General features: G+C 39.0%; 1 protein-coding gene across 1 annotated transcript in view; it reads left to right on the top strand.

Annotated features, from left to right (window-relative positions):
- The window catches only part of enah (ENAH actin regulator), a gene marked incomplete at its 5' end in the record, with an annotated part of 151,186 nt that overhangs the window by 22,448 nt on the left and 108,292 nt on the right, over positions 1-20,446 (top strand). Inside the window, 2 exon segments of the mRNA XM_084560203.1 lie at positions 12,892-13,057; positions 16,974-17,151. Of these exon segments, the coding sequence (XP_084416329.1) occupies positions 12,892-13,057; positions 16,974-17,151 (344 nt within the window).

The raw sequence follows: 20,446 nt of genomic DNA, 5'->3' as shown, positions 1-20,446 counted from the left end.
CACACACTCAGTTCATTTTTAGCATTGCACATACCTTCTCCCATGTATGGCTGTGTTGCTAGGGTGACCACTCGGGTTGCAGTACCTATAAAAAGGAAGCCGATTTGAAAATAGGTGTAGCAGCATGGGACTGCTGGTCACTAACTTACACTATGCAGTGGTCTTTGTTGTATACTGGGTTCATTGATTAGTTACAGTTACAGTTTGTTTGTCTTAGGTCCATTCTATAGACTGAATGAAAGTTGTAATTGCGTGGGAAAATTATTAATTCATTATCTTAATTAACAGGAAGTGGGTAGCAATGGCCAAGATTGGTCTTTAAAACAAATAATAGTAAATCAGCAATGTGAGTTTTTATTATAATAAAAACGGTCACTTCTGCTTTTCTGAACACATAGTAGAAACTGCCATCTGGTCTGAGCTTCTTCACATGCTTGGATTTTGGGTAATTTTACTTTGACATGATCCGCGTTTTAGAAGAAAATGTCCTTGCAGAATCACAGAGTTGTTCTGAGTGATCACCTTTATCATATTGGTCTCTTGGAGAATCACATTCTTTGATTTCTCCAGTGCCTTCAACACCATCCAGCCTTTGTTGCTAGGTGAGAAGCTACGGTCGATGGGTGTTGGTGCGGCCACTGTCTCCTGGATCACTGACTACCTGACAGACAGGCCACAGTTTGCGCGTTTGGGTCATGTCCTGTCTGATGTGGTGGTGAGTGGTGTGGGAGCTCCACAGGGCACTGTGCTTTCTCCGTTCCTGTTCACCTTATGACTTCCAGCACAACTCAAAGTCATGTCACATACAGAAATTTTCTGATGACTCTGCAGTTGTAGGGTGTATAAGCAGTGGACGGGATGAGGAGGAATATAGAAGGCTGGTGGATGGATTTGTGGGGTGGGCTGGAAGGAATCACCTGCTGCTTAACGTGGACAAGACCAAAGAGATGGTGACTGACTTCAGGAGGAAGGGAACAGCTCCTCTGCCCCTCAACATCCTTGGTAGGGATGTGGAGAAGGTGGAGGATTACAAATACCTGGGAGTGACCATCGACAACAGACTGAACTGGAGGACCAACAGTACAGCTGTGTACAAGAAGGGCTGCAGCAGACTCTATTTCCTGAGGAAACTGAGGTCCTTCAATGTGTGCAGCAAGATTCTGGAAATTTTCTACCAGTCTGTTGTGACCAGCACACTTTACTCTGCTGTGGTCTGCTGGTGGAACAGCATCACAGCCAGTGACGCCAACAGACTGAACAAACTGATCAGGAAGGCTGGCTCCATCATTGGCTGCAGACAGGAAGCATTTGAATCAGTTGTGGAGAAGAGGACTCTGAACAAACTGTTATCAATCACGATTAACCCTGACCACCCTCTCCACCACACAATAGACAGACAACGGAGCAACGTCTCCAGAAGGCTCAGACAACTTTGTTGTCTCAAAGAACATTACAGGAAATCTTTCCTGCCTAAGCCATCAGTCTGTACAACTCCTCATCTGTGTGTGACAAAAGTCCAGATGGCACTCTGGACTTTTGTTTTTCCTACACATTTGCACATGGTTGTTTGGTCATTGGTTGTAAATTCATCACATTTCATTGCAATTTAATTAAATTTTTAATATTCACTTATTTTTAATATTCACTTAATTCATGTAAATATTGTGTATAGATTTTTGTTTATTTAGTTCTCTATTTTTTAGTTTTTTATTGTTGATTTTAGCTTTTTGTTATATATTATGTATGGTGTCGAGTGCCTGTACATTGCTGCTGCAATGGTGAAATTTCCCAGATCCATCTATCCAGATCTATCCAGATCTATCCAGAGAACACAAGCAGTTTGTTGGGTATAAAATAAATTGTTTAGTAGTGTTGATCAGAATCTGGCCATTGCAGTTGTAGTCCTTAACAAAAAACAAAAGATCTTTGATGCAACTAGAGAACGCTTGTAAAAAAAAGAAAATGTTGGAGGACGTGTTTGAATTTAGTATGTGTGGAATCTCAGTGCTTTGAGAATAACATTGCCCAGTGCCTTATTTGTCTTGAAGCCTCTGTTTGCATATTTAGTGCAACATGTGACTTGTGACAGACAAGAAACATTAAAAATGCTGACAGCTTTCTGTGACTATTGGCATATTGAGCTGTTGAAGTTAACAAAAAGAAGTGGTTTCAAGAAAAGGAATGTCAGATTAGTAGGACAAAACATGAAATTAAACTGAAAATAACAATTAATGAGATTAGATGGTCATGAAACCAATCATCAGTAGCAGTACTAGATCTGTTGCAGCTGTATGCTTATCTTTGATGGAAGTTCTATCAGGGTGCATGACTTTAGAAGCTCTTTACTGCAAATAAAGAGAAAATCCTCTAATGTATCATTATACAAAAATACAACGTATTGAAAATGCTAAAATTAAGTGATTTCAAGTTTTAAAAGCCATTAAAAGCCATGAGAGAATCTGATGAGCCCACTTTGGAATATCTTAACTTGCATAACTGCAATATCGAACACTGGTGCAGGAAGTGGTTGAACAGGGAATTTCTGTTGTCTGTGGGGCTTCTGCTGTTTGCTTCAGATCACTTCCATATGGTCTAGAAGCACTCGAAATACAACGCACCATAAGTGATGGCTGTTTAATGAGGGAGAAAAAGGCAATGAGAGAAAAAAGAGAAAAAATGTTTGTGGAAAGCATGTTAGTGGTAGTTAGTGGAAGTTATAAACTGATTAAAAAAAGATGGTGTGAGCTGAGAAGTGAAGACATAGAGCAAGGAAGAGGAAGGATACAGATGTGGTCAGGATGCTCTCTAGAGCTACTCTATTCTGAACTCATTGTTTCTGTGTACAACCAGCTGCAATCCTCCCTGGACAAACCTCCAGGTCAACTCCAGTCCCAGTGTATCTCTCTGTATATATTTTTTATGAGACTTTGAGGGAGACTATAGGACAGATTGCCGCCACACTACAGACATTCAGAATAACATGTATTAATCCTAGGGATCAGAGTTGACAGCATGAAGCTGGAACCTCAGTAGATGAAGGTTGTGGAAGGTTGTCTTTCTTGTTTTCAGCGGCACTGAGTATTCAGCCCTTTATTACTACAGTATGCAATGTGTCAAAAGACCATAAAACAAGAAGAAAACTATCTGCCGCTATAATTATTTTTTATAAAGATAACCAGCAATCAGTGCTAGTAAGGTCAGTAATTCCCTGATTAACATCAGATTAAATGGAACACAGGTGGGATTGTTTGCTAATTCACTGTCCTTCATGGATAAACACATTTATGAAGCAATCTGGTCTACAGTCTTATCAGATCATGTAATGTGCAGAACAAACTCAAGGCATATGGTCAGTACGTGACAAGGTTTAACACTGATACCACAGTGATTCTCCACATATGTAGGCTCAGAAGGAGCAGTGCAGCTGGCATGACAAAGATGAATTCCTCATTCATCTCCTGGCTTTGTCAGATGGTTTTCGGCATACACATTGAATGAGATTTCAGTTACCTCTTTTAGGTTTGTTTCTATTTTTAGACAGTCAGCTGGTTATGTAACTTTGGCCTATCAGCAGTGAAATTAGTCACAATTTCCAGCTGTAGAAGGATAGTGAGTCAGATGTCTGTTCATGTTTCTGTTTATTTTGGAGCAAATAAAATGAGCAGGTATTCATTAATTAGTTGCATTGGAGTAACTAATATCAACTAACATCAACTAATAAGTCAACTAATAATTCAAGTAATCAATTATTTCAACAGCCAAAGGTCAGAAAAAGCTGTTTGTCTCCTCTCCTCTGTCCCTCTTTTTCCCCTTTTTCTGTCCCACACTTAATTGCTCTGTTGCTCTGTACGCCCCCACCCTAAACCCTCACTGTACAGTAACCCATCCCAATCTTGGCAGGTAAAGCAGTGAAGCCCCTGGAGCTGTTCTGTTCCGTTCCTCTTTGAAGTTGGGACTGTTCATAACTTCAGTAACATTAATGAAATAGATGAAAATGTTCTCATCTCAAATCCCATTCTCCATCTCTCCATTTCTATTTCTGTCTGGTCTGCAGATTTGTGTGTGTGTTAGTGTGTTAGTGTGCGTGTGCGTGCGCGTGCGTGTGTGCATGTGTGCATGTGTGTGTGTCTCTGTGTAAAACTGGTTTGCCTGTGAAGCTATTTAATAACCTTGAAACTGAAGCTTGGGCTTAAGATATTGGTGCATATTTAATCCTGTTATTTTGGTGTTTTGTATCAAGGTTGACATTATGAAATTTAACCAAGTAACTTCTGTGGCTAAAATATGGACTAGATGCTGAAATGCCCCAAACTGCACTCCTCAAATGGCCTCAAAGATGCCCAATTGTAAAAGCAATGCAGCCATGATTACAGCCAATTTCTCCATCATGACAACTGTACAGGAGGGTGATTTTATATATATTTCTCCTGGTTAAATTGTATTAACGCCAGGATTTCTTTGTAAGTAAGGGTGCAGCCTCTTTGTGTGACGATTAGTGTTTTCACAGGTTGCAAGACGTCTGTATTAGGAGAGAGTTAGGCTTAATTTACGTAACCTGTGGCTCCCCAGAAATGTAACTACGTATCATGCTGACGCCGACCGGCTTTCATTGGTCCAAAGTGCACTTTCTTGTTCATGTGTCTCAGCAGCCAGACAAACCGTGTTCAGCCTCCAACAGATGTTTTCTCAGGTGTTATCTCAATGTTCTGTGCTGCACTGATTTCAGTGAAAGTAACTGTCGATCCATGTTTATTTGCTTCAACTCTAACATAGCCTCTCAGTTCTACTCACCATTATGTGAAGTACAGAGGGAAATTCAATAAGCTGACTAATCAGCGTTATTACAGAACAATGTCACTCCACACATTTGTTGCATCAAGCTCTAGTGCCACTTCAAAACTGCTCTCCAGGAATCCTACTGTTGACCTTATGGAGAGTAGAGTCAGAGTAAATGGAGCTCTAGCTTTTTGAAAGATGAAACATGAAGAGAACCCATAACTTTAAGCTAAAAAGGGATTCAACTCTGTCTGCAGTCATACTGACAGAGATTGTCAAAAAGTGCAGTCGTGTTGGCTCAGTCAAGAGAAAGCAGGGACAAGGCAGCTGGTGGTTTCAGTGGAAGATTAACAGGGATATGAGGAGGGTCAACAAGACGAGATTACACTAGTCAAGTACTTAACAAGCGGAAATCCACATTTTAGTGTGACTGTCATATCATATTCCTAAGTGGCTGAAAAGACAAAGGACAATGCACTACCAATAATATCAAGTACAAAATAGCATAATTGTCAAAGTTATTTCTCAGCAGGGATTGGCCCAATGAGAAAAAGCAGCTGGTATAATCGCTAAATGTCTTCTCCATAGACATGATGGGATTTACTCATGTTGTTTTTTTGTTGTGCATAGAAGTGGAGAACTGGGGCCCTTTAGCTGGATCATGCACACTTACAGTCAACCTCCACTCACAAACCACATACAGTCTCACACATCTACATGCTTTACATAAAATTTACAGTCCAGAAATGAGCATTGCGTCTATTGTACGTATTTTGCTGAGATACACACACACACAGTGTGGTGAAAGTTTGTGACAAAAACTACAGCAGGCAAAGACTATGGTCTCTCCAGTGGTCCTAAACTTCAGTTTCTTCCACGCTATGAGAACATGCTGATATTCTGCCTGACCAAACCACTATTTATTTTTTACCACTCGGATGTGATTGTTTAAAGTGCCCCCTTTTTAACTGGCTACATGTATTCAGAAAGAAACTCTGCCCCAAATCAATCTGTAGAGCGGATTCTGGGATATAAAAGATGGAAAAATCTGTAAAACTTGTTGATTGTCAGTGTGCTGGGCCACACGATTTTCCTTATTCCAAGCTAAGCTAAATGGTTGGTGTCTATAATAAGACATTAGAGTAGGACTGATCTTGTTATCTAACTCTCAATAAGAAACGTCATTTATAACAAACAAAAAGCCTTTTCAGAGAAGTTTACTATTTTTTTATGTGCACAATACAACATCTGTATGGAACCAGTCCTTTTATTTAGTGATTATACCTCTGCTTTGAAAATAATTCAGCCATTTCTCCTGGCGGAGAGACTTCTGATTGTTTTTAACCTTGAGTTTAATCTGTTTAATTGTTTTTTGGACCTTTTAACAGACAGTGTGTGATGGGTGTGCCTTCTAAGTTAAGTTTACCCACTGGTTCCCCTCAAGGTTGCTCTCCCCTCTCCTTTACGTTTTCAACACTAACCTGTGGTTCAGTGTGTATAAAGATTGATACATGTCAAGTTTCTGATAACTCAGGGGGTAGGTAAGGGTAGGAACAACTACAACCAGTAGTGGAAGACTCTGTGCCATGGTGTGATGACTCATCTTAAATGAATGTGCCACAAACAAAGAACAAAATCATTGACTTCACGTAGTCACCTCTTTGCTCCATTCATCCTGAGACATCTCTTTAACGTCTCTTCTGAAATGATGACACTTATTTAGTGTAGTTTTATAGGATCTGTTTTGTCTTTTTGTATTGCTGCTTGCTTTACAAATCTCACTGTCTCCACGGAGAACAGACTTCAGAGACATATTACAAGAGGTCAGTAAGAGGTTAGGGTTATTTACGACGGACAAGTTCTGAGTAAGGTTAATCACAGTAGAGTCCCAGGACCATCCACTCAGGGGGGTGTTTGAACTACTCCTCCTGGGATGGTCGTAGAGGGTTCCTGACTAGAAGACAAAAACTGCATTTGTCATTCATACCTAGATCAGCAAAATTATTGAATGATCACTAGCCCTTAGTGTGTATAGTACACACTGTGTGTGTATTAATTCAATCTCCATTCCTTACCCTTGTTTGTGAGTTGTTATTGTGTCCTATGTGGAACATTTGCTGCAAAACGTATATATATTCCCCAGGTGGGACAATAAAGGAACTTTGAACTTTCATTTTTGTAATCATAAATGAGTAGGAACTGAATTCAATAGCACCGGAGACCTTATGTTTTCTGGTTCTGAGATGTCTGAGATGTCTGCTCGTACTGTTACCTTACAAACATATTGTAATTAGCGAAGTGAACTCTCAGTAGTACAATGATTCAACTCGTTAAGTGAAATAGCTTTAAGTCACAAGAACTCATGTTTAGTCATGCAGTTATCTGAAAATAAAAACTAGAAATGTAAAGTTTAGTTACTGCATCAAATTAATGTTTTTATTCCCCTATGAGGGTTTACAGTGTTTCTGTTTTTGTTTGTTGTTTTTTCCTGTCAGTGGACTCACAGTAGAAATCTATGCAAAATGGCAACACCAGGCAAAGCTCAAGTATAAAACCACCACAGGTTTTTCAAACCAAGTGCTGGCATACAGTGGCTGCACTTTCTGCAATGCTCATACATTAACTTGTTTGTACCAAAATGTCACTGACTCTGCTGATCAAGTGGAAAGGACTTCTGTGGTTGTAATTTCCACTTCAACAAACAGTTCAATCACTTCACAGTTTATTCTTTTTTCCTTTCATATTACACATCAATGTGACCCTTATTGTGATATACATGTTAACCTAAACTTAAGAGTATGCCGTGTGCAGTCTAAAACTCTTATTATACACATAAAACAACATCTTTGGGTGTGTTTATCCTCCATTTAACCCCTGCATGTAATCACTACAGCTGCTGCTCTGACCAGCAGAGGAAAAAGTGCATCTTATTCCAACTGTAAGGTTTAATGATTTGCCTGTAGAATATGTAAAAATCCTCAGTTAGAGGTCCAAGTCACAAGTTAATTATCTCACTTTTTTGTCTTTTTTCCTTTCCATTGCCAGTTTCAGATTGTTTCTACTCACAGACAGAGCCAGACGGATATAAAATGAAGGCTAAGGTGATAACTCTCAATGCAGCTCCAGAGAAATTTGTCACTAAAGAAATACCTGGAGATAAAGTCACATTGCAATTTCATTAGCTGCGGTAGAGAGTTAACATAGCTCACCTTATGTTGCGATTTTAAATCACATTAGCAGAGGTGTAAAGGTGTTAGTGAAAGCTGCATGTGTGAGGCAGGATGCATATGGATACATTCATATTTTGCGTGTGTCCTTGAATTTGTACTGTGGAGATGTTACAGAGCTCTCTTAAGCTTCTTTTTTTTTTTCTGCACAAACTTACTGCAAACTCAGATTGAGATGCATGTTAACCCTTTATGGGGCAAGGAACCATATATGGTAACTTCAGCACACATTTTAAATTGCATCCCTGTGCTTCTCAGTGAGATTGAGAAGCATGTGGTTTTCATTCAGCTCAATATCAAGACAACATTCTCAGGTCAAATCAGGGTGTGGTCTGCAAGGTCCACGTCTGCATGAACGCTTACCATAACTGCTTTATTAGGTACCATGAAGAAGTGACCTAATGTTGACTAATGTGATCATGTGTATGTTGACGTGTCTTACAAAATATATTAAATATTTATATTAAAAAGTTTGAAAAGTTTCGTGAAAGTAAAAAAGTCTTCTTGTGCCCTACTATAACACGCTAGGGTTGAAATTTTGAGTTTCCAGGTATTTCAATTAGTGCCCTATATAAGTAGTTAAGTAGCTTTGGCACATGCAGGAGACTGTTTGCGCCGCTTTGTGTCTTTGTGCACACAAGCTTCTCTCACACTTGGCATTCAGGAAAGTGTTTTACTTGTAGAACCTCCATTTTCCGTGCATTTCTGACTTTGACACTTAAATAGGATGTGTATCTCAGTGGAAGTGGATGTGTCTTCCACTCATCACTCTGCCCCCTCGCTTTTCACTCTGTTTATACTGATTTCTTTCATTGCATCAAAACAATTTATGCCTCCCACTTGCTGCAATTTTACACTTCCTACTTCTCATTCTTTTGTCTTGTTGTTTTTATTTTTCTTTGTCCTTCTGTCTTCTTGTCTATTTGCATATAGGTTGTGAATATGGCAGCGACATTCAGAAGTGCAGTGCCCCTCTCATCTGTGGATATTCTCTGGGGTACTTAGCAGTTGTACAAAAGTTTCTTCTCCTTCTTTCTTCTTACTCTCTTCACTAGTCATGCCCAGCAGCATATTAAAGAGGCAAACCAGCGATTAGTTTTTGTTAAACAGACTGCTCAAAATTTGTTTTAGTTTTTGTAGAATTCGTTTTTGTGTGGTTCTGAAATAGGAAACGAAAATGTCATCAGGGCTATATCAGGTTTGGCTTGGAGATTAAGAATGAAGAAAGGATATGGATTTTGAAAGACCTTAACATTTACCAGGCCGGATCTAACAAACTCATGCTAATAGCATCTTGGGAAATTAGGATCTAATTTTTTGCTTTGAGTTTGATTTTAAAAATATTTCTTTTGTGTGTCCCGCAAATCTGTGTAAAAGCTTCTTGTCATAATTTATCTGTCCGTTGTAGTGATATCTGTGCAATATTAAGTCCATGAGCAGTTAAAATGTGAGTAAACTGAGTAAGGACAACCAAAATAATGATTAAAGCTGTTTCCACCCCACTGGGGATAATTGCTGCTGAAACGTGACTTGTTGGGTTTCTCTCCAGTACTGTAAGATCTTGATCTTAAAGTCAAGTTAATAGAATTGATTTGAAATAAGTGTAAAATACACAGAATACTAAGTGCAGTGAGTGCAGTAAGGTTACAACCTTTAAATCAGCCATGTGGTAGCAGGTGCAGGCATCACAGTAAAAGATACCATAGGCACTGTTGCTATGGTCCTTTCAAGTCAGTGTTCCCTGTCTGTCTTTAAATTGTCCAGCACCTGTTCCTCTTCCATCTGTATCTCTCCCTGACATTTTCAGTCCTGTGTATGTGCGGTTTTAAGATAGTTGTTAACTGTCACCAAGGAACCCTCAGGGATCTGAATGATTTATCACATTGCACTACAGTCCAGGTGTATAGCAATAGATTCAAAGCAATCACAGCATCAGGTACTTTAAGACCATGGGAACTTTTTATTAGCCTCTAAAAACTGTTTATTGTGTATCTACACTGCAAGAACTGACAACTCTGATTAGAGTGTTTTTTTCTGCTTTAAGGTAGGTATATTCCCAGCAGAATGTTTAGCAATTGTTAGCTGTTGGTTGCACATATAAATGCAGTTTCAGCAACCTGCATTTAAAAAAAAAAAAAAAACTTTGTAAATTTTGGTAAAATGTTAGCTGTGTGGTATATTCTGTATGATCCGTCTCCACCTATCCACGGTGACAATGAGTTGATACTTTCGCTTGATGCTGAAAAAGCATTTGACCGTGTGGAATGGGACTACCTCTTTAAGACATTAGAAGAATTTAAATTTGGTTCTAAATTCATTTCTTGGATCAAAATTTTATGTACGCTTCCAATGGCTGCAGTACGTACTAATAATAATATATCTAAATATTTCATGCTGCAACGAGGTACATGACAGGGGTGCCCTTTATCACCACTTCTATTTGCAATTGCAATCGAATCCCTTACAATAGCTTTAAGATGGAGCTCTACGATTAAGGGGATTCAGCGGGCGGGTTTGGACCGTAAAGTATCACTGTATGCGGATGACTTGTTGTTGTTTATCTCAGACCCTCTTTCTAGCATTCCAGAATTACTGATCCTACTTGCAAAATTTGGAAGTATATCTGGCTATAAAGCCAACCTCCAGAAAAGTGAGCTGATGCCTATTATTTCTGCTGATGAGACTGATATTGGGCCAAGTCCATTTAAAATTAGCCTTAAAAAATTTAGATAGTTAGGTATATGGGTAACATGCAATTACAAGGATCTCTGGCCAGCTATCAACCTTTGTTATCAAGTCTCAAACAGGATTTGGCCCACTGGGATGCCCTACCTCTCTCATTAGGAGGAAGGATAAATTCAATCATAATGAGTGTGCTTCCCACATTTCTCTACTTATTTCAAAACCTTCCCATTTTTTAACAAAATCTTTTTTCTTTAATTTGGATAGTCAGATATCAGCCTTTATATGGAATAAGAAGCAACCAAGGATAGGTAAAAATGTTTTACAGCTGCCTCGGACATTGGGAGACATGTCACTCCCAAATTTTAGATATTACTACTGGGCTGCTAATATTAGAACGTTGATGTATTGGATGAGGAGTGATGCTGACTACCTCAGCTGGTTGGTATTAGAGAAGGCCTCAGTTGAACATACCTCGCCTGTAGCTTTGCTGTGCTCTAAACTACCTTTCGATAAGCCCTTTTCTCATTTTACATCTAACACAATTGTTACCCATACATTGAAGATCTGAAATCAGTTTAGATGATCCTTTAATGTTACAGGGCTGTCGCTTACCGCTCCAGTGAGGAAAAAACCACATGTTTACTCCATCAGTAATCGATGGTGCCTTTGACTCTTGGTCACGAATTGGAATTGGAAAAAATTAGGTATGCCATTCGAGGATCTGTTGGGAAATTTCATTCTACCTGGCAGCCATTCATATCCTTCGTTGAGAATGTGGCTGTTGCCAACTTTACTGAATAATTAATGTGACTGTGTACAGTAAATATGTGACCCTGTGAAATTGCTAGTGGAACATACAGAATGTTCGTTTCTAAATGCACAATTATCTCTCTCTTGTTTACTTCTTTTTAAACAATTGGCTATATGTATATGTACTTCGACACTGGTCTGGCATTTTGGGGATGGGGTGGGAAGGGTGCATGTTATGTTCGTTCAGATTGTGTCTGTCCATGTAGTGTTGTTTTGTTTGTATTGTTTTGTATAATTGAAAAAGTTGGAAAATGATAATAAATAGACTTTGATCAAAAAAAAAAAGAAAAAGTTAGCTGTGTAAACAACAAGTTGTTGCAGTGAGATCCAGGTTTTATTGAGTCTATATCCAACATAGTTTTAAGGTGTTGTATATTGTGCAGAACTAAATGTCATTGTTATACCAACCACCACCTGGCTTCAGTTCCCCAGACCTATTTGGTAGTTGACCTCAAATAGTTTAAATAATTAGTTTTGCGTAAAAATGACATTTTCTTGCAGCCTTGGTGAAGCAATATGTCAGTTTAGCTGAGAGAGCTGGTGGAACTCGGGGTGGAACTCCGCCATGCAATACAAAAAACAGAGGAGAACTGTAAATACGCGACCATCTAGAATCTGGAGACAGAAATGACATGGTGTTGTTTAAATAAGATAAGCCTATGTTGTTTGTTTAATAAAAAAAAAAAAGGTATGGACCTGTGACCTTAAATTACTTCTGCTGTGATCTGGCACTATATAGAAAATAGAATTAAATACAATTAACTTGACTTGATTAACTTAACTTGATTATTTGGGAGGGGGCGCCCCACTAATATAATTGTAGGGTAAACATTGAAGTTTACAATAAGAGACACAAACACGATGAGAGTGGAGCTATAAAAAGTTTATGTTTATTTGGAAGAGACTTGAAGAAAAATCAAAGGAAAAAAACGATTGTTTTCAAATGAATACGCATTTGGCATTAATAGTGTATTTAAAATTGGTTATAGTTAAAGATAATGTTGGTCTGGTTGTGTGTAGAAGGGTCATAGTGACTGGAGGAAAGAGGCTGCTGTGTCTTTTTAATTATCTCCAGCAGAGCAGGGTTTGCTGTGAGCTGGCTTGTCTGCACAACTGTTGCATCACCATCGCACTCATAACTGCTGTTCAGAACATCCTTCAGGCTGTGCTGACTTTCATACAACATGTGTTCGGTTTGAAAGGTTTATTTCAAAGAACAAAACAAATAATGAAATGCACAGAAAATCTAAGATTGTCAACTCGCTACCCAGTGTCTCTCAATTAACCATAGTACACTTTATGTTTTGTGAGACTTGTCAGCTCCTTTGAAATTAATGTTTAACCCTTAGATCAGGTTGACGTAGAATTCCTTTCTGTATGTGTCTCCCTCCAGTGAACAGAGTATCTGCCAGGCACGAGCCGCTGTCATGGTGTACGATGATGCCAACAAGAAGTGGGTCCCAGCTGGTGGCTCCACGGGCTTTAGTAGAGTCCACATTTACCACCACACGGGCAACAACGCCTTCCGCGTAGTGGGACGCAAAATCCAGGATCATCAGGTTGGTGGATAAGACGGGACTGAACCCGTACAGTACACATGAGCCATTATTCATTCAGCAAATTAAGTTGGCTCAATGAATTTAATGTAACCACTTTGTGATGTAGCTGCTGTACCGATTCCACCTTACTTAGAGTGGAAACCAATCATAGAACGTACTTTGAGTCTATAAAGTGTGAGAGGAGGTTGGCAAAGCTTGCTGTTACTAAATATGGTATATCAAAAGATTCTATTTTATGTTTCCAGTGAAGTCAACATGGGTGGCATGTTCTCCCTGTGTCTGCGTGGGTTCTCTCCGGGTACTCCTCCCACCATCCAGAGACATGCTTATTAGGTTGACTGGTGATTCTAAATTGGCCATAGGTGTGAATGTGAGTGTGAATGTTTGTCTGTCTCTCTATGTTAGCCCTGCGATAGACTGGCGACCTGTCCAGGGTGTACCCTTGCCTCTCGCCCGATGACAGCTGGGATAGGCTCCAGCAGACCCCCACGTCCCTTAACAGGAATAAGCGGGTATAGAAGATGAATGAATGAATGAAGTCAACATATGACTAAATAGCTACGTGTGTGTGTGTGTGTGTGTGTGTGTATATATATATATATATATATATATATATATATATAGTCACATTAATTGTCATATTAATTGTTGCTACAGTGTTAAAAGCTCTTTCCATCTTTGTTTTTATTTTCATCAAGAAAAATTGCAGTGTACCTTTAGAAAAATAGCGCTGTCTCTTTAAGAAAGACAGTATCTTGAGTTGTTGTAGTTGTGCGTGGCTGTGGATGTGTGCCGCTGAACTGAGGGCATGTTGCAAATATAAAGTAAAAATAATAAAGATGAACGTTTGTCTTGCTGTTTGTTTTGGAGCTGCAACAGATAAATGTTTTAGACTAACATATAAAAAAAAAAATTTCAATGGAACGCGATCTACCCACACTACCTTCGCGATCTACCGGTCGATCGCGATCCACACTGATCACAAATAAGACATTAACTACTAATTATCTACATTAGCTTCCCAGTTTAACATGTTAAAATGCAGCTAATTAAGTCGTTAAACGGCTGCGTAACACAAACATGAACATCTTCTGTAGCGTCTTTCCATCACTCCTATGTTAGAAGCAACGCCATGTGTTTCCCATGTGGATTTTACTGTTGTCAATGAAGGGTTATGAAAATTTAACCATTCCATTTCGTTTTTGTTTTTTAATCCTGGTGCATTTTGTCATGAAAAATTAGAGAAGGCAGGATAAGTCAGTGGCTAGACCAGCTGTGTTTGTGTTAGCAGGTCACATTTCATTGTCACATGCTCATTGTCACTGCTATCATAAGAAGCACATTTCCTCAGTTTGTTTTATTCACTGGCATCTACAGCATCTAGAGTTCCACTGATACAGCTCCTTCTCACATTGATTTGCTGCTTGTTGTATTACCCAGTCCATCAATTATCTAAATGAACCATTGCATGAATCCTTTTCCTCTTGCCAGAGAGACATTATAAGCACAGACACTGACAACAGATTATTTCTCATCAGGTTCAAATAAGTTTTGCCCGCGTTAAACCTTGTTTTCTCTGAACTAGCAGATTGGTTACAGGTATTAGTTTTGTCGAGCTGTTTATTAGTTAAAGTAATGTTGTGCCTATTAGAGAAAATATTATTTTTTGGCAGTTTGTCTCAGATTTTCATCCCTCAGATTCATCAGGAGGTTTCAGAAATCTTAACTAACATGCACCCTGTAGAATAAGCTTTGAACTACCAGATCTCCTTTTGGGGAATGAAATTAAACCACAATACACAATGCTGGGTATTTTATCTATATCAGATGAACAGTAATTTAATGGGTTGGTGTGTGTGTGATTACGGTGCGGATTAATATCTTTAAATAAAAAATGCTTTTTACTTTCTGCATGTGAGGGCATGGGCGTAGCGGACGCGGGGTACACGAGGGACATGTCCCCCGCACTTTTTACAGCCATTACAACCACTTAATTCATTTTTAACATGTTGAAACGCGTTTTTCCGAGCCGCCTCTAAACGCATCATGAGTATCGCGGAGCTCAGGTGGTAAACAAACGCCACTGACGTGTGTCAGCAGAGAGGGACGTTGTGCGTCAAACATGTTCAGCAAACCAGCCAGGAGGCAAAAAACTTTAGACAGTTTTTTTTGCAAACAAACCGTGTAAGTTGAGTAATGCTGTTACATGTAGATAATGTTTAACTAAAACAGAGACATTCTATATTGTATAGTATTGCCTAGGACATATTTTTTAAATCTTTATACAATAGAAAGAGCAGGGTGAGGGAGGAGAAAGTGGGCCAGAGACCAGCAGCAGGGATGGTCACGGAGGGTCTTCACAGCAGGTGAGGAGAAAATAACTTAAGTCCTTATAATGTTAAAACTATTTGCACTGTTTCTTTGTGTTGGTTACATTTGTTCCTTTGTACTTTTTTTTTTTTTATTCCTTGGTGAGGCAGTGGCTCAGGAGATAGGGCAGTTCTGGTAATCTGATGGCAGCCAATTTGATTTCTTTTTTTTTTTTTTTTCATCTGTTAGAAAATGTGTGGAAAAAGTGAAGGAACTGAAAAATAAAACCAGTTTTTCAAGGTTATGTGCAATCTCTAGAACTGATTTTTTAAAAATGTTATCTGGAAGAAAAAATCCCGCACACTGGCAAACTTGCAGAAAGATAGAGATAATTTATTGCGACGTTTCGGTGCAAGACCTTTATCAAGCAAATGTTTGTGTCAGAAGAGAAAGCCATCTGAAACAGGAGTGGCTATGTGACTCCAACCAATCGCTTTGTTGCGTATCTAATACCAAACATCAATATGCAATCAATCAGTACCTTTTCAATCCCATTTAATTTTGGTGCTGATGATTTTAAACAGGAATGGTGTTTTACAGAACTTTTGGTGTTCAGTGTTTTCATTTGGCGCTTAATTATCTGGCTACTCACCCTGTACTGTAGATGCCCCAGGGTCATTCTATGTCAACTCAACCAGAGTTTGGCAGCTTTAGAGTTTAGATTTTGACTTTGATAGTATATCATTTTTAAAGAACTGAAGTCGGTTTCCTAGTGCTGTGCTGTTTGTGTTTGTGTGGTTCTTTAGCTGCTAAGGAGGGGTGCAACTGAATGCGAGAGGATGATAAATCACTCAATAGACCTCTGAACAATTTGTCCCCCTCACTTCTAAAATGATGGCTACGCCCCTGTGTGAGGGATGTAGAAGTGGGGAAAATCTCTTGCTGTCACAGTCCTTTGAATTCAGGGATTGCCAATTTGAGACCCACCTTATTGGTCTCAGTCACACAGATAATAGCTTAAGGCTTTTCTGCTTGGCTGTGTGCCCAGGACACTAAAAATCCCTGATGTTAGGAGCACCTAAAACACAGTGAGTGGATCATAAAATCTCTTTACGAGCAGGTAAGAATGACCTCTTAAGACATAATGGGTGTTGTCACTCTGATTTTTTATTTGTGTGTGTGTGTGTGTGTGTGTGTGTGTGTGTGTGTGTGTGTGGCACAAGACCAGAGTATGTCTTTGTGATTTTGATCTTGTAGCAGGTGGACTGAGGGAGTGCCATTATGGTTTAGAGTGAAAATGACTAATAGGTTGAGACTACAATACTTGTTTTTATGTCTGTGTTTGTGCTGCTGAGCACTAAATCTCATGTCAGCCTTGTTCAAACTTGTCACATACTCTTTCCCAAAATGCAATCTTGCTGTCAGTTTCAGACCCTGGCACACAGAAGCTCTGTGTTTCAGGGGACTGCTGACATAAAGGGTTACTATGGGTAATTCCAGACTTAGCTACTTGCATTAAAGTGCATTAGTTACTGGTTACGTAACTAATCATCCTTAGCCTAAGTGATGTCTGCTCTTCTGTTCCCTCTCTTACTGACCTCTGAAGGTGGTGATAAACTGTGCCATTCCCAAGGGGCTGAAGTACAACCAGGCCACACAGACTTTCCACCAGTGGCGTGATGCACGACAGGTCTATGGCCTCAACTTCGGCAGCAAGGAGGATGCCAACGTATTTGCCAGTGCCATGATGCATGCTCTGGAGGTGCTCAACTCCCAGGACACAGGTAAGACTTGCTTATATTGTTTGTTCTGCATGAACACTTCTGATGGTCACTTATAAGTTTTATAAATAATCTACAACTGAGATCAGATCTGACCACGAACCACGCTCTGGGATGCTACAAATATACCATTCCATTAACACTAACTACTGGCTGTACTGTGAGGTCTAACTGAACATCTTGATTAAAAGGAGCCAAGGCTACAGAATTGCAACTAGTAAATGCTGCTGCTTGTTTGTGGCAAACTTCTAAGACAAATTAAGACATTCACTCCAATCAGTGCTTCCAGTTAAACCATTTTAATTCACTTAAAACATTTTTATTGTTGACATGTGTTTTTATTAATTTCAGCTTCAAAAAATATTTATCCCACATGCTGCAGCTTCCTCTCTCACTGCTTTACACCCACAAGTCAATCTGCTCCTCCTCTGCATGTGTGAGTAGTTAGTACAGTAGTGTAGTATAGTAGTGGTATTGGTATTAATGTATTAGTTCAATATATATATAATAAATATCAATATAAGCTATATTCTGAATATAAAAATGGTTTGATGCTGATATCTTTTGAAATTTATTTTGGTTTAACAAAAAAAAAACTGCTGGCAGTGTAAATGAGTGGGATCTGCAGTGAAGACTGAAGTCTGGCTACAGTGGATGAATCTAAATACACATCAGCAGTATTGAGGAGTCAGTCTGGAATATCATGGTTTGGAACAACCCACCTTGAAAAACAGCGTGGAAGGGCACTGTTACAGTTACTGTTTTAAATGCAGGGAAAGTTCACACTTCCTTATGGACACACAGTGAGATATAGAACTGATTCAGCATTTTTTTAACTGCTCTTTGAAGTTCATTGATAAGTAAAAATAATTCCTGCAATTAGATAAACATTCTGAGACGAGACTCCGTTCTTTCCGTTTAACCACTTCAATGAACTACTGTGAAGTACTAATAAATGCTATTGAAGCTGCCAATTTATATAGGCTAAACATGTCGTAGCGTTATTGCTAAGTCAAGACGTAAGAAGGCAGGAGCCTATCAGAGACACACCAGCTGTTAGGTCCAGGAAACGTTGCTCTCTTTATTGTTGCCATAACAACCCTAACATTCTACAGTCACCTAGCAGGACTTATCTCTACAAAACATATCTGCAGTGCATAGTATTGATAAGCTCATGTGTTTATGTTCAGTTCTATTAGTTGACATTGTTTAGTGTTTATGGTGTTGGTGTGGTCTACGGCCGACAATAGCTCATGTTCAAGCTTCAGTTACCTTGCAGAAAAGCCTCCGTAGCTACTTTTGAGTGAGACGCTAAAATATGTATTCAGATCAAGAATATAGATTTCATTCTTGCAAAGCATTACTTTCTACATTACTTTCTACTGTGTTTTTATGTGTGATGCCATCGACTGATTGATGCTTTTTCGAGGTTGGTTGTTCCAAACACTTTGCCACAGTTGTTTTTTTGTTTGTTTTTTTCAAAAGATATAAGCATCCAACCATTTTTATATTCAGTATGAAACTTACACTGATAATTTGGTAAAATTTTCACAACTAATATCTAGACCCAAAAGCGTGATTTTTTACATTTAGCATTGAAGCATGCTGGACTGGTAATACTGACAGTAAACTGGTTAGCCCCACACACACAGGAGGGGCAGATTGACCTCTGGGTATGAAGCAGTCAGAGAGAGGAAGCTGCAGCATGTGGGACAAAAAAAAATCTGAAGTTGAAGTGAATAAAAGCACATAGCACATGTCAACAATAAAAATGTTTTAAGTGAATTAAAATGGTTTTACTAGAAGCACTGACTGGAGTGAAATGTCTTAATTAATCTCAGAAGTTTGCCACAAACTGCTGCTGCATTTCTGCAACCTTGGCTCCTTTTAATCAAGATGTTCAATTAGTGCTCACAGTACAGCCAGTAGTTTGTATTAATGGGGTGGTGTATTTGTAGCATCCCTGAGCATGATTTATGGTCACATCTGATAGCCATTTATAAAACTTGACCATCAGTGCTCTCTAGACATAAATGTGACTATGTCATGCCGGACTTTTGGTTCACATGTGGGGCAACAAGAAGAACACACACAACCCAGTCTAATTTAGTTCACAATTTTTGCAGGCTATAACCATGACCTTGATTTTCTGAAACAAATCCTCATTTGTTAGCTCCATCCTCTGCCTGTGTATCTGTGTTTTCCTGCCCGGTGGAAATCTTGAGACAGGGAAAGCATTGTTACCCAGATAAGTGTAGATCTCAGTGTGTCTATGCTCAAATTTACCCTCCCAATATGGAGATTTATCTTCAGCTGCCATGTTTGAGGCATAAGTCATTGCAGAATTCTCTCCTCTGCTCCCTCTCTTCCTACACTGTTTTTAGTGCAACAAAGACACAGCAGAGGTTTTAATTGCTGCCTTCTTGAAGATGTTTGATTCAGCATCCATATGCTGTTCCACATGATCTGCTGTGCCCCACATCCTCTTCTCCTCTCTATTGTACCATCCCTGCCTCTCTCCCTGAGCCATGCCTCTCATTGCGCTCTAATCCCAGACGCTAATTAACCTGATAATGATGCAGCTCATTATGCTGATGTGTTGTGCGTTTGTGTTAAGGATGAAAAAAACAGAAATGACTTCTCAAATGAGCTTAGAGCTTAGCTTTGGTTAGAATAAAAAATTGAATAAAAACAAAATATGTATATTTTTATGTGTATGCATTAGCAATTTATGGAAAAAGTATAAAATTATTAAAAACATCCACATCAACAATAACCTAATTTCCAATTTCAAAAACTTCTATTCAATCTCATTAAATTTAGTTCAATAACTGAATCAATATGCAGATTATAGTTAGTATTGTTTAATCTGCAACTTTGTCATGACATTAAATTTCATTAAATATTATGTTGATATGTTGGAAGTGACCCTCTGCAGCAAAGATAAAACAAATACAATAATTAGATACACACATCTGCAACAAATTTTGAGTGAAATCTATCAAATCGATACAGAACTTTTCGTTTGGTCCTGTCCCATATATGTATCTTTTAGTGTATGTGACACACTCCTCTCCTGCAAGCCAACTGTGTCCCAATGACATCTCTACTTTGATACACTATATTACCAAAAGTATTCGCTCACCTGCCTTTACTCATTCTATGAACTGAAGTGCCATCCCATTCCTAACTCATAGAATTCAATATGATGTCGGTCCACCTTTTGCAGCTATTACAGCTTCAACTCTTCTGGGAAGACTGTCCACAAGGTTGAGGAGAGTGTTTATAGGAATTTTTG

Source organism: Chelon labrosus (assembly GCF_963514085.1).
Source record: "Chelon labrosus genome assembly, chromosome: 14".
NCBI classification, from domain to species: Eukaryota; Metazoa; Chordata; class Actinopteri; order Mugiliformes; family Mugilidae; genus Chelon; species Chelon labrosus.
This window is presented reverse-complemented; position numbering and strand designations above follow the sequence as displayed.